The sequence below is a fragment of the Castor canadensis genome, chromosome 3, assembly GCF_047511655.1.
Source record: "Castor canadensis chromosome 3, mCasCan1.hap1v2, whole genome shotgun sequence".
In the NCBI taxonomy this organism is placed as follows: Eukaryota; Metazoa; Chordata; class Mammalia; order Rodentia; family Castoridae; genus Castor; species Castor canadensis.
The window spans coordinates 31,917,062-31,931,883 of record NC_133388.1 but is presented as its reverse complement, the minus strand read 5'-3'; the positions used below and the strand labels follow the sequence as shown (position 1 = coordinate 31,931,883).

The 14,822-nt window shown below is 39.1% G+C and overlaps 1 protein-coding gene across 1 annotated transcript in view; it reads right to left on the bottom strand.

The window, feature by feature from the left end:
- Positions 1 to 935: 935 nt before the first annotated feature.
- Positions 936 to 14,822, bottom strand: part of Tmed10 (transmembrane p24 trafficking protein 10) — a 41,325-nt gene continuing 27,438 nt past the window's right edge. Inside the window, exons 3-5 of the mRNA XM_020175618.2 lie at positions 13,854 to 13,927; positions 2,351 to 2,477; positions 936 to 1,701 (exon numbers count right to left, since the gene is read on the bottom strand). Of these exons, the coding sequence (XP_020031207.1) occupies positions 1,580 to 1,701; positions 2,351 to 2,477; positions 13,854 to 13,927 (323 nt within the window). The 3' untranslated portion in view covers positions 936 to 1,579. The remainder of the gene's footprint in view (positions 1,702 to 2,350; positions 2,478 to 13,853; positions 13,928 to 14,822) is intronic.

Here is a 14,822-nt window from a genome sequence, read left to right as displayed (position 1 = left end):
TTTAAGCAATCATATATCTGATAGAGAACTTGTATCTAGAATATATATAAAACTCAAAACTCAGAAATGAAGAGAACAAATGATCCAATTAGAAAATGGGCAAAGGACAGAGACCTTTCACTGAAGTGGACATACAGATAGCAAACAAGCACATGAAAAGACATTCAACATCATTAGCCAATAGGAAAATGCAAATTAAAATCATAATGAGATCTTACACTCACCTATTCAAATGGCTAAAATAAAATAGTAATAGCAACAAATGCTAGTGAGGATGCAGAAGAACTGGATGAGTAGGGAAGGTTCTCACAGAACTTAAATGTGTTTACCACACAATAATTGCCCTTCTGGGCATTTATTCCAGAGAAACAAAATTTATGTTCATATAAAAACCTATATACAAATGTTCATAGAAGTTTCATTAGCAAGGACCTAAAAACTGAAAATAACCAAATGTTCTCCATTGGGGTGAATGGTTGAATAAAATGCAGTGCTCCATAACCACAGAGTATTTATTACTCAGAAACAAAAAGGAACAAACTATTGATATATTTAGAATTTGGGTGGATTTTAGGAGAATTATACTTAGTGAAAAAGTCAATCTCAAAAGGTTATAATCTGTATGATTCCATTTATATAACTTTTTTTTTGGTGGTTCTGGGGTTTGCTAGGCAGTGCTGTACCACTTGAGCCACTCCGCCAGCCCTGTATAACATTATTGAAATGACAAAAATTGTAGAAATGGTGAACAGATTACTGATAGCCAGAGGTTGAGGTAACAGGATAAGCAAAGGAGTGGCTGTGGCTACAAAAGGCAGCATGAAGAATCCATGCAATAGCACCATACTCTATTCTGCGATGGTCACGTGAATCTACACACGCTAAAACTGCACAGAACCAAATACACATACGCGAAAAGAACGAAGTTCAAGCAGTTGAGCACAAATATTTTAATTGTGTAAAGTGAGATTTTCTTTACCACTTTATCTACAGTTCAAAGCTCACTTTTATGAGGTGTCACATCCATGACCATTTTAGATACATAAATTTATGAAAGGGTATCACCAGAAACTATGTAAACATTTCAGCTAAGAACCAAGCAGAATTTCAGGGAGTTTTCACAAGGAAACCCAAAGAGGACAAATGGCATGAAACAAGTTCAACATGGTCATAAAAATCTTGGTAAAAGAACTAGAATGAAAGCCTAAGCTGGTGAGCAAGTGGGGAAGAAAAGCAAACATGGTTCCCACAGATCACATGGGGAAACCCAGGACAAATGCTGGCTTTGGCATTATCTAGGTAACCCCTGTTTTCTTCTTTTTTTGTCATAAGTGACTCTAATAATAGTCTTATTTTTGCAAAACCAGTCCAAACCCTACCAAGTTAAAAAGAAATCCCTCATTGACTTGTTGGGTGTAGGTGGTACCCCATGTCCTCCCACACCAGAAGAGATCAGTTCTGACAAGAAAGCTCCACCGTGCCCTGATGGTGCTATTGGTAGGACGGCCTTGGGTTAGGCCAGGCACGTTCCAGTGATGTTCTGCTGACTGAGATATAAGTGGGAGGAGACTGAGTCTCATTACTCGATCAACTTCTTGGCCTTGAAGAAGCGACGGAGGTAGAAGACCTGCCAGGTGGCTAGTCCGATGAGGCAGAACATTGAAAAGATGCTGAAGTACAGGACCCGAGTGTTTGTTGACTCTAAAAAACAAAAAAGTTGTAAATGTAATGAAGTAAGCCTTATTGGCTGACTGGCTAAACAATAACTAAGGGGAAAAGGCAACTAACTTCATTCTGTTCTTAGGTCTAAAAGTAGGATTTCAGACAAAAAAAAATTTTTTTTCCAGTAGAAACTTTCTGGGGGTGGAAAAATGGTAAGTGTGGTGGTAGCAGGCCTGTTCAGCACTTGCAAGGCTAAGGCAGGAGAATTTCAAGTTTAAGGCCAGCCTGGGCTATATAGAGACCCTGTCTCAATACCTGGGATGTAGGTCAGTGACCCAGTACTTGCCTAACACATGCAGTGCCAGGGTTTGATGGCTAGCATTGAAAACAAAAAGCATTACCCAACTTAAAATGTTAAAAACTACCAAGATTAGTGCTCTCAATTTGCTACTTTATAGGCCAACTGAGAATACAGTCAATTACATATCACAGGAGAAAATTCCATTCTCCTGAAAATCTAACAAGGCTGATTTACCTTTCCACAGGAACAGCATGGAAGCAAACAATTTTCTTTCCATTCACCATACCCCAGTTTTGCAAAACTGAGAAATGGGTACACCAGAATTTCATGTTTGGGGATCTCCTTCATGGTTTACTTATTGAGAAATAAAAGCTGTCTTCCTCTCACCATTGGTGTCTCGCATTTCCTCCTCCCGCTTCTTCATGTAGGCAAAATCATTAACGATAGATTCCGACAGGTCTTCCAGGCGACGAAGCTCTACCTCTAATGGTTTGAGTTTCTCCACTTTTGCAATCTGGAAAAGAAAGGAATTAGGAACTCACTCCCTGAAAAAAAACAAAACAAAACAGAACAAAAAACTGCTCTAGTCAAAGACACTGCAACAGACGAATCTTTTTACAAGGGTACTAGATTTAAATTCTCTATCATCCTAACATATTTTAAAACTTGGCTTTCTGCCTTCTCCCTACAAACTATTTCTATCTTTCCATCCCAGAACTTTTAAATAATACTTTAATTTTGGCTAAAACTTAAAGCCCAGTATGGTTGTACATGGCTGTAATCCCAATACTGGAGAGGCAGAAGGATCAAGAATATGAGGTCAGCCTGGGCTATGAAGCAAGACCCTATCTCAAAAACAATATAACATTGGCTTTTATGAGGAGAGGGGAAAAAAAAAACCCAAAACCAAACCAACTAACTAATAAAAACACCCCAAACTCCCAAACCCTTTAGAAGTACTATGGTAGCCTGCAAAGCAAGAACAACTATTTTCCCTAGATTTCTGGCTTTAAGAATACACTTTGCTTTGCCCTTCCACTCATGTCTAGGGAATAGAAATATTTTTAGTATAAGAAGTGTGAGTCATACTAGGTCAAATCTGGTTTTAGAAGAAATCCAGGGAATTCCCAATAATACACAGGAATGGGAAAGTATGTATTGCTATGGGATTAAGGTACTAATTCCAAATACAAAATTAGAGAACTCTGTTTTATTCATATAAATACCACTAAACTTTGTTTTTTTGGGGGTGGGCACTACTGGGGTTTGGACTTAAGGTCTCGCACTTGGTAAGCGGGCACTCTTACTTGAGTCATTCCCCCAGCTATTTTTGCTTTTCTTACTTTTGAGATAGGGCTAGAGTTTACACCCTGGCCAGTTTGGACCGAGACCCTCCTATTCATGCTTCCCACTAACTGGGATGACAGATGTGTACCTTCACACCCAGCTTTTTTGTTGAGATGGGGGTCTTGATAATTTTTTTTCCCCCCAGGCTGCCCTTGAACAGTGATTATCCTGATCTCTGCCTCCCCATTAGCTGGGATTTTAGGCATGTACCACCGTGCTCAGGTATTTATTTTTTAAAAAAGAGACAGGGTTGCTTTGTTGCCTAGGCTGGCCTTGAACTCTAGGGCACAAGTGATCCTCCTGCCTTGGCCTTTCAAGTAGCTGGGACTATGGACCCATAGAGCACCTGGCTCATGATTTACATTAAAACAGAATAAACTGTGGGGCATGGTGGCACACACCTGTAGACCCAGCACTCAGGAGGCTGAGGCAGGACGACTGTGAGTTTAAGGGCTGCCTGGGCTACAAAGTAAGACCTTACCTCAAATATAAACAGGAATAAACCATCAGACCTTTTAGATCTTAAAACGCTTACATACCAGTTGTTCTTAAGTTTTTCCACAAAGGAAATTAGATACTTCTTTTTCTACATATGCTGAAATTTGTTCATTCCATATTCACTATATATTCTCTATAGAACTCCCCACTTTCTTCTTTTATGGCCAATTCATTTTTTTTGTTCTCTTTATTAAATGTTCACAGTAAGTTAACACAGGACAAATGAGTGACTTTGCATGTGTGTATGTATGTGTTTAAAAACAGGGTTTGGCTATGGAGCCCAGGCTGACCTCAAACTCTTGAGATCCTACTGCATCAGCCTCCTGTGCTAGGATTACAGGCATGTATCACCACACAGTTTGCTTGTCTATATTCTTCATTGAATGTGTGAAGATGATGACAAATATTTAAAATAAAACTAGTAACAGCTGTTAAGATAGGAATACAGGGCTAAGAATGTAGCTCGGGGACAAAGTACTTGCCTAGCATGTGCAAATTCCTGGGTTTGATCCCCCACACCACAAAAATAAAATAAAAAATGCAAAAGCCCAGCTCGCTGATGGTACATGCCTGTTAACTGCAGCACTTGGGGAGGGGGGAAGACAGAAAGATCATGAGTTTGAGGTCAGTGTGGGCTATACAGCCAAGACCTTGTCTCAAAAAAAAAAAAAAAAAAAAAAAACAGGGAAAGAAAAGCTGAGTTTTAAAATACATAAAAATGTGGTGATGGATTTGCAATGACAGACACCTAAATTTTCTTTCACTGAATATACATTTTCTTACATTTGTAAAATGTTGGTTAGAGTTAATAATGTTACTTGCAGTTGCTGAGCAGTTTATGTGGGCATAAGATTTAACCAGTGGTTAAAGCAATTCGCAAACCTTACTAGTTGAATGCTCAAACATCAGGTTTGCCCCCAACCTAGAGTATGTATCTGTTGTTTGATTTCATATAGAGATGTAAAGGGGAAAAAATCCCCAGGGAAAGGACATTAATATAAGAGATATATAATAAGCTAACCCTCAGTCTTAATATCTTCCCTCCTGCACTGTACTTCACCCTCCAGAGCTTCCTGAATGAAACAGTATAAAGGCAATGACATGAAACTTCTTAGACATCAATTATTTCAGGCTACCTAAATAGAAACTTGAAAAGGGAACTGGAAGTGAAACCATGGCTGTGCTTCTGCCAGATGAAAATAATATATATAGATACATATATTTTTTTGCTACACAACAACAGCTAAAAGCCTAAAACCCAAAAAAGCATGACGGAATTAAACTGGATGCTGAGAACAGACTTTGTGGATTACAGCCCAAAAAACTTGTTTCTATCTTTCCAGTATTTTTTAGTTGTATAAGCTACACATAAATATGTTCTCCTGCTAAAAACTTTAACTATTCAAAGGCAAAGACAATAAAAACCCAAGACCTACTGTTATCATAGTTCTTCAGTTCCTAAACCCCCATTCCTTTTAAGAGGTAACTACAGTTATGAATTTGGCATGTATTTTTCCAGACCTTGTTAAAAGATACATACTATTTATGCTTTTGTGTATATGCTAAGTTTACACAAAAATATAATTTGTTAAGATCTTTCAGGTGCCAGTGGCTCACGCCCATAATCCTAGCTACTCAGAAGGCAGAGATCAGGAGAATTGTGATTTGAAGCCAGCTCCAGGTAAATAGTTCACGAGACACTATCTCGACAATATCCAACACAAAAAAGGGCTGGCAGAGTGGCTCAAACAGTAGAGCACCTGCCTAACAAGCTTGAGGACCTGAGTTCAAACCCCAGTACCGTCAAAAAAAATAAAAATCTTTCTCAAAGCATCACATTTGTAGATTCACCATATTCTTCTTAGCTGCTGTATATTCTATACTGCTAGTATTCCACATTGTTTATGCAGTCATTCAAACTCCCATTTTTTCTAGCATAAGTGTTTCTCTGAACTTTACACCTCTATTAATAACCAAACAGTTCAATTCCATTTTCTAAGTCAATTTTATGTTCTCAGTGAAATCTATACTAAATCTCATCCTTCCTTCAGGAAATTATGAGACTACAGGTAGTGGGATGAAGGTCTCATTTCCTGAAAACATTTTGCCTAGTAACTACTGTGCTCTTGATGTTAATTTAGAAATCAAGAAAACACTAGAAATTAAAACAGTATTGAAAATTAACTTGCCATTGCAACCATCTAACACACCATGGATACTCAATGGTCAATAATCACAAGATATCTTTCTATATTTAATTTGAGCCTAGAAATCAAAATAGTTATTTGGAAGGAATCAAGGAACAAAAAACTGTTCAAACAACTAGACTCTGAGAGATCTGGCAATTAACTGGTAGAAAGGAAAGAATCCTGCCTTCCGCCACGTGAGAACATAGTGAGAAGACAGCAGTCTTCGAATCCTTAACAGGGCCCTCACTAGAACTTACATGCTAGCACTCTGTTCTCGGAGTTCCTAACCTCTAAAATTATGACAAATAAATTTGTTATTTTTTAAAAAGAAAATGTTAAAAGTACTTCTGCTCAGAAAAAAAGGAGGGAATTCATAATTCTAAAAATAATTTGCTTAAAAAAAGTTATAATTAATTAAAAGTGACAAGGGCTAGGGGTGTGGCTCAAGTAGCTGAACAGCTACTTAGCAAGAGTAAGGCCCTGGGTTCAAATCCAAGTACTAAAAAAAAAAAAAGGAAAAATACTACTTACTAATTAAAAAAAAAGAAAGAAAATTGGTAAGTCAAGAAGACTTAAAAGTACACCAGTTGATTCATGAGGCAAATGGGGAAAGAAGCACAAATCAAGAAATGAGTGGTAAAAAACCTTCTCATTGCAAGCAAAATATAGAATTAGCAGCAGACTTTAATGATCAGTCAGTTTAAAGTCTGGGGGGAGTTTTGTTTTTGTTTTGTTTTTTGTAGTGCTGGGGAATCAAACCCAGGGCCTCATGCATGCTAGGCAAGCACTCTAATTACCAAGCTACATCCCCACCTCTTTTTTGTTTTGTTTAAAAACAAACATTTTAAGACTAACGACTTTTTTTCAGTGCTTACTATTTGTAAGACACCAAGCTAAACTACCATGTTAAGTTCAGTGTCTGCTGGAAAGGGTCACATATAAAGCAGTAACCTATTATAAGACATTATATATTAACTACTATAACAAAAATACATATTCAAAGCCAAATGGAAAGAAAGTAGTGAGAGATTGAGTTGGGAGAACAAAAGTTTAACAAGAAGTGCTTGAGAGTTGGGCTCAGAAATTGGGCAGGGTTTTGAACAGATGAGAGGACATTCAAGGCTGAGGGGACCCTATAAACCAAAATGTGGAAGGGGAAAGTGCAATTCATGTTTGGGATGCGAGGAAAATAGTCGAGACATAAGTAGTATGATACACCAGAAGCTAGGATACAGGGTATGAATGTACACATATACATCAGCACACTCTCATGCTTGGGGGCAGGTAGGTAGATGATAACAAGTAAGATGAAAAAAGCAGTGTAATGAATTAGACCTATTAGCATGTGCTGAGAATATAGTGTGTATCTTATGTCTCATAATCTCATCCAGTTCCCCTAGAAAGTATAATCTTTAAGTTTTCAGACAAGGAAACTAAAGCAAAGAGATAATAAATAACTTCCCAAGGACTCAGCTTGGTAGAGCTGAGATTGAAATCCAAGTCTAAGTATATATTTCATTCTGTAAGTACTAGAAATTTCTTTCTTTTTTTTATTTTGTAGTACCAGGGTTTGAACTCAGGGCCTTCACCTTGAGTCATACAACCAGCCCTTTACGTGATGGGTTTTTTTGAAATCGTCTCGTGAACTATTTGTCCGGGGCTGGCTTCAAACCATGATCCTCCTGATCTCTGCCTCCTGAGTAGCTAGGATTACAGGCATGAGCCACCAGTGCCGACTTGTAGGTACTAGAAATTTGATGAAGAAAATCAGATGACAAAAGTGAAGTAAATCAGGTGTGTTGGTAAACATCTGTAGTCCCAGCCCTCAGAAACCTGAGGTACGAAGACCACAAGTTCCAGGTCAGCCTGGGCAATATAGTGAGACCCTTTCTCAACAATCCAAAAAGTGAGGGCTAGCAGAGTAGCTCAAATCATTGAGCACGTGCCTAGCAAGCATGAGGTCCTGTGATCAAATCCCAGTACCACCCCACAAAAAAAGAAATCCAAGAAGTGAAAGGGAACAAGCTATCTACTTGGCTACACGGATCTAGGTTTTAGTTTAACCAGTAAACTTTAATTAATAAACTTTCTAGCTTTCCCACTGCTATTGTTCTCATTGTTTTAGGCAATGAGAAAAAATTTAAAAGAAATTCTAGTAAGTATTCTCAAAAAGATCTTCTTCTGCCAGGTGCTTGTGGCTCATGCCTATAAGGCAGAGATCATGAGGATTGCAGTTCAAAGCCAGCCCAGGCAAATAGTTCGTGAGATGCTACCTTGAAAACACCCATCACAAAAAAAAAAAAAAAAAAAAAGGGCTGGTGGAATGGCTCAAGATGAAGGCCCTGAGTTCAAGCCCTAGTGCCACGAAAAAAAAAAAATCCTCTTCTTTTTTCCAGGACTAAGCATTCAATGAATATCATCAAGACTTTATATTACAGTCTGTACAAAAAGTTAAAAGAAAACCTTAATATCAAAATCCACAGGCTGTTGTTCTGCTCTTCTAAACATTTGACTTAATGCTCAAAATACGTGTAAGAACACCAAATTATACATGTTTCCTGAAGACAGACAAGTACTCCTCTAGCCTACTTCTCTCTTCCATGGCTGGAAGCATGTGTGTTATGCCAACAGTTTGATAAAGGCAGGCCACATCAATGTGTGTGTACCACGGGTTCTCCACTAGGGGGTGCTACCCCCCTGTTATGTTGTGTGTAGTCCTAAGGGATCAAATGAAGTTAGGCCTACAAGGTCCTCATTTCCATAAAGGTACTGGCTCTTTAGATGGCAGACCAAGAGTAGTAGCACCACAGTCTCTTCACTCTCTACCTAGGGTCAGCAAGCATTTATGTAGCATCAAAACTGCAAGGCTCTACTGTAAAATGCAAGGCTAGAAGAATCCTTGACTCCCAGAAGTATACACCCTCATTTTACCCCAAACCTATCTTTCAGTCTTTAACCATGAAAACTGCTTCCACCACTCTCATCCACACTGACTCCCTCTTCCTTAGATTGTGCCACACAATTAATAATCATGCATTGTCATATTCACAAATTGACTTTTAACAATCTTTCTTACAGTTTAGCCTCTGAACAAGGAAATTAGAATGATCTAGTTTTTGTAGTCTCCCTAAATACCCAGTCCATAGTAAACACTTATAATTGCCCTGTCAACATCATCTTCGAAGGAGCTTTCTCACGGTAGGCAAATGGTGGTGGTCCCCTAAAGCAAGGGCTTCCTGTAGGCTAAAAGCACTCTGTTCCTATTTTTACTCAGCATTAATTTTCATGAGGCCCACTGCCTAAAGAAAGCCTTCTCTACCACTCTCACTGGTAGCAGTTGGTATTGCTTGGACAAGCTCAAAGTTGTAAAGCCTTTCTCTGTATACCTATAATGCCTCCAAAACATTAGTAAATTAAGCTCTTCCAAATATTCAGACTTGCCACTCTAATGATGATGCGAACCTAAACAGTTCAGAGTTATATGTAACTGTACCCGGAAAAGGTGTTAACTCTCAAAAAAACCCAAACAACAACAACAACCCTTCCTAAAACAGGTGTGAATCCAGTGTCTAGAGATGTCTAAATTTTTCCCTTGCTGGAGCATCAAGACCCATGAGAGAAGCTTCTTGCTGCAGGCCAAATTCAGTCAAATGAGTTTGCTTCCTCCATGTCCCCCATGGATATACCCCCAACTCCAAAGGCACAGCAATAAATGCAAAGAACATTTAGTCTAATACATCAAGGTAAAGATGACAGAGCAGTGTTCAAGAATAAATCTACTTGGTGTGGGGGGGGGGAAGTGTGGAGGCAAATATATTTGCCTACTTACAAGAGTTCAAAAGGCCAAGAGGGTGCCAAAATAAGTCCAGATAATACTGTCAACCTTAAGGCTACATGGAATTTAGAAAGCTCCCCGTCATGGCCATTTGGTAGTTTCCAGAGTAGGTAGGAGAAAGAAGCTAAAATCTGCTGAGCTGATCAGTTCTGTGTCAGGTGCCTTACTCATATCCTTTTATTTAATGAAAGTAGAGAAAAGGGGTTCTGGATCTAGTATAAGGAAGGAGTTCCTGAGGGCACGCAGACAAATTGAACTTTTAGGAAGTCTTCAGCTTTGCCTCCAAGGGAGACTGCTTTGTGTATTAATAGCAAATGATAGACTAACAGAACCCATAGGCAAGATAGGACTTTGCTGTTTTGTTGAAAATGCTGACCTCCACAGCTCAGGACCTCCTCTAGCTCAGGAGTTAGAGGATATATTGGACAGCTCCTTCTTTGTGGAACCGGAACTACCTGAATTTTTCCAACTATAAGATGGGACACTAAGTCCCTGCAAACAGCTACTCTGATTCACAGAGCATCAACTAAAAAGAAATGGCCATTCATACATTAAATCTAAAAGATGCCTCCTCCCCCACCAAGGGCAAAAGCAAGGCCATGATCAAAAGTCCTTAAAACACAGTATTGTGACTCAACAGTATTTCTGAAGACATAAGTATTCCTTCTCTTTTAAAAATTCAAGCTACACTGGGCACAGTGGCTCATGCCTGTAATCCTAGCTTTTGGGAGGCTGAGATTGGGAGGATCAAGGTTTGAGGACAGCCTGGGCAAATAGTCTGCAAGACCTCATCTCCAAAATAACCAGTAAAATGGACTGGAGGTGTGGCTTAAGTGGCAGAATGCCTGTTTTGCAAGAATGAAGCCCTGAAAAAAAAAAAAAAATCAAGCTACAAGATTTTACTTCTTTGTAATATAGCAAGCATTCTGTCTTCCAAATAATACCATCTCATGTTGTTCATATTGTGCTTATTATAGAATTTCACCTATGTTAACTAGTTAAACCCCTATAACATTTTAGATAGGTAACGTGGTACTCCATCCAGCTATTAAGACACTAATTAAGCCCAACATGGTGTTGCATGCCTATAATCTCAGCACATGAGAGGCTAAGGGGAGGACCAAAAGTTCAAGGCCAGCCTAGGTTACACAACAATATGTTGATTACTATAATTTTTTTTTTTTCTGGTACTGGGGTTTGAACTCAAGGCCTACACCTTTAGCAGCCCTTTTTTGTGATTTTTTTTTTTTTTTTGAGATAGGGTCTTACAGAACAATTTGCTGGGGCTGGCTTCAAACCATGATCCTCCTGATGTCTGCCTCCTGAGTAGCTAGGATTACAGGCCTGAGCCACCAACACCTGGCTAGAAACATGCTTCTTTCCTGCATGTTAATACTGATGCTAAAGGGCCCAACCCTTAGGGGATAAAGGCTCTCCATTACCTCAAGGACCAAAAATTAAGTGTTTTAAAAACTCTACATATGCTCAGTGTCAGTGTTTGCTGGTAATTAACCAGGGAACAAAGTGCTTCTATTATCCATGTTCTCGTCACAGGCATTATTAGCTCAGGGACAACAGCTACTCTAAGCAAGGTGTAAGGGAGCCTAGTCATAGACTGAGGAAAGGACTGGTATTTGGCCTATCTCATATCCACTCAGGTATTCTGCCTCAATATGATGTGCTGTTGGGGGCTGGAAGGAGAGGTCATTAAAGAAAGTAGTGGCTCTACTTCTTGGTTAGGAAGCAGAACCTGAGCTGTGGCTGTGTTGTAACCATATGTTGTAAAGGAAAGTTTAGGATGTGCCAGACATCCAGAGAAAGAGGCAGGCAAAGGAAGCAATAGTTTCCTTTCTGCTAGGGATTCCGTTCTTGGGTTAAGCAGAAGTTTTGTTTGTTTTTTTTTTTTTAAAGTCCCTCTTCCAGTGTTAATAATGCCAAAGAACAACAGAAATTCCAGGAGGCAGAGGATTCTAAAATGTGTTACACGAGGCTGGGGATGTACCTCAGTGATAGACTGTTTGCCTAAAATACGATGAAGTAGTGGTGTCCGCATTATTCTTTATAATTTCTTTCTTTTTTTTTTTTTGTGGTACTGGGGTTTGAACTCAAACCTTTATGCTTACAAAGCAGGTGCTCTATCACTTGAGCCACACCTCCACCCCGTCAATCTCTTTGTAAAGCCACAACATCAACTGTTTTGGAAGAGAACCAGCTAGGTCTCAAGTCTAATAGGGAATCAGATGCTCTGTTATTTAATACACACACCTTAATGATAGCCACAATGCTGCAGAATGGTTGCAACAGGCAAAATCGTGTAGCAGGAACGCAATGAATGCCTATTTAGGGAATGGCCTTTGGTTGGGAATGGCAGCAGTAACTACACACTGATGATCATTTTACCATTCTTGCAACTCAAAGTAACTATAACTTTTCCTACTGTTCTATATCTCACAACCACACTTTAACATATTTTTACCTTATTAAATGTAGTCAGGATTCTTCAGAGTCATCAAGGTTTAAAAAGACTTTTCAATTTACTCTTAAATTCATCAAATAAAGAAGCTCCCTTGTTCTGTGTCTTTTAATTAAACTAGCCTGGAGAAACAAGCAATTCAAAGTCTCTAGTGAGAATTGTCTTCCATTCATTACTGTATTGCTTGCTCCTGCTTCTTGATTCCAAATAACTCTATTTGGTTTCATTCAACTGAACACTTGAACAAGGAAAAAGAGGAAAGATCCAAATGAAGAGTTACAATTGTTATACTACCTCCTGTTGCACAAATAACCAGTTACTTCCAATCTTCTTCCATTTTAGGATATTTCCCTTCCAAAATCCTGACCAAAGACAGAGCAATTTTTCCTGTTGCACTATTCCTAGAAAATTCTCTTTTTCTTTTGGGGGGGGTCTTTGGGGGGGATAGGGGTGTTTTACTGGGATTTGAACTCAGGGCCCTTTACCTGCTAGGCAGAGGCTCTACCACTTAAGTCACTCTTCCTACCTCCTAGAAAATTCTCCTAAATTGCTTAAAACAACTTTCCTTCATTTATTTAGCTTATATTCTACAAAAGCCATTTATATTTCCTCCACCTCTTCTTTATATTCTCAGGTACTGTTTGGCTAGGTTAAAATAAACAAACAAACCAAAAATCTACTATCTTTCTGTAAAAATCAATTCTTTACTCTTAAATAGTGCCTGTGGTTTTTCAAAGGTGTTCTTCATTTAATGAACCATTTTGTGCTGCCTTCAAATCTCTCAAATAGAGATGAAAAATGTCACCCTTCTCCTTGTCCTCTACTTCAGTCATTCAAATAAATTTCAGTTTTTATTATTTTATAATCTTTTCTGTGAGCAACAAATTTCTCTATTCAGTCTCTCACAGCTTTTTCTTCCATTTTACCCTCTTCCTTAAGTCTGGAATTATTTTAGCTAAAAGCCATTTTTGATTTTTGCTGTGTCTTAAAGGCAACACAGATGTTCAAGACTAAGCAGCACTTGCTGGATGTGTGGCTCAACTGGTAGAGCATCTGCTTGGCAAGCACAGAGTTCAAACCCAAGTGTCACCAAAATAAATAAATAAAAATAAATAAATAAATAAATAAATAGCATGGAACCCATGCCTTAAGATATATTCCTAGCTATTGGTTCTGGGGAAAAAGTCTTAGGAATTAATCACTTTTCTTAACCTTGGATATTAACAGATAACTGAGTTTTGGCTTTCAAAACCTATAACTATGTATATAGCTGGCTTCCGTCCCAAGAGCTAATAGCTTGTGCTTGAGTGCTTATTACACCAACAGGCCAGTTAATTCAGTCCACTGACAAAGAGCATAGCCAGAATTACTGTTCAAGTCTGTTAATACAACTTTTTTGTATCACTAGAGCATAGCTAGTTGTCACATGACTGCTGAGAAAACCACATCCTTTCTGAGCAAAGCATAGTTTGTTGGGCTGACTAGAGTCACATAAACCTCACAGCCCAGCACACTACTGCCTCCGCTGGCTGTTAGAGCAGCTCGTACCTCTTCATAATTTTTCGCCTCCACACCATGCTTCATATCTAGGATGACGAGCTGGTCAGGTATCCGCCCTGTTCCTGAGAAAGAAATCAAAAGATTCATTGTGCAGAATACTTAAAATTCCGGGAAATCACCCACCTACCCTCCCTCCCTCTCCCTACACCCTATCCTCTCAATAGAGGGAAACAGCCTCAACTCCTCCCCCTGCTCAGCTGCAGAAAATTCCTGGCTCAGGCTAAAATCACAAACATTCCAGACAAAGCCTCTATCTGTGTGGGGTGCTGGAAAGCAAGAACATGCTGCTGGCAAACATCTCCAAGCAGACAGGACACAAGATACTGCAGCGGGTACTACAGAGGAATCGGACAGAAGAGAAAGCACAGGCTTACTGGATTGGGAGACAAAACACCTAAGTATAAAACTGAGTGACATACAGATCAATAGGGAGTGGGCAGCAACTGAGGCTGAAAATACACATTTCCACACCTGAGAAGAATGCTGTCAGAGACTGAGAGAACACTATGCTTAAATAGGATTACTGGGCATATGCAAAGTTTGGACTTGTTTTAACATAAACCTCAGTATTGAAAACATAGGTTTTCTGTAATTCTAGCACTTAGGAGGCTGAGGTAGGAGGATTGCCAGTTTGAGGCCAGCCTGTGCTATATACTGAATTCCAGGCCAGCCTGGGGCTACATAGTAAGACTCTAGGTCCAAAAAAAAAAACAACCAATAAAATGTTGCAGGGCTATTCCCACTAAGCCCTTAAAAGGGTAGGAAAGCTTCAAGGAAAGAAAACAAACTGCCCAAGGGTTGTTTCTTAGAAAGAAAACGTCCACTTGTGACAACAAGGCCAACAATGCAACATTCATATTGGAAACATTAATCTGATTCAGCTTAGTCAAAAGGGATTCTAATCTTAAATCATCAAGCAGAAGAAAGGGAGAGACTCAGAAAACCATTCAGCTCCAA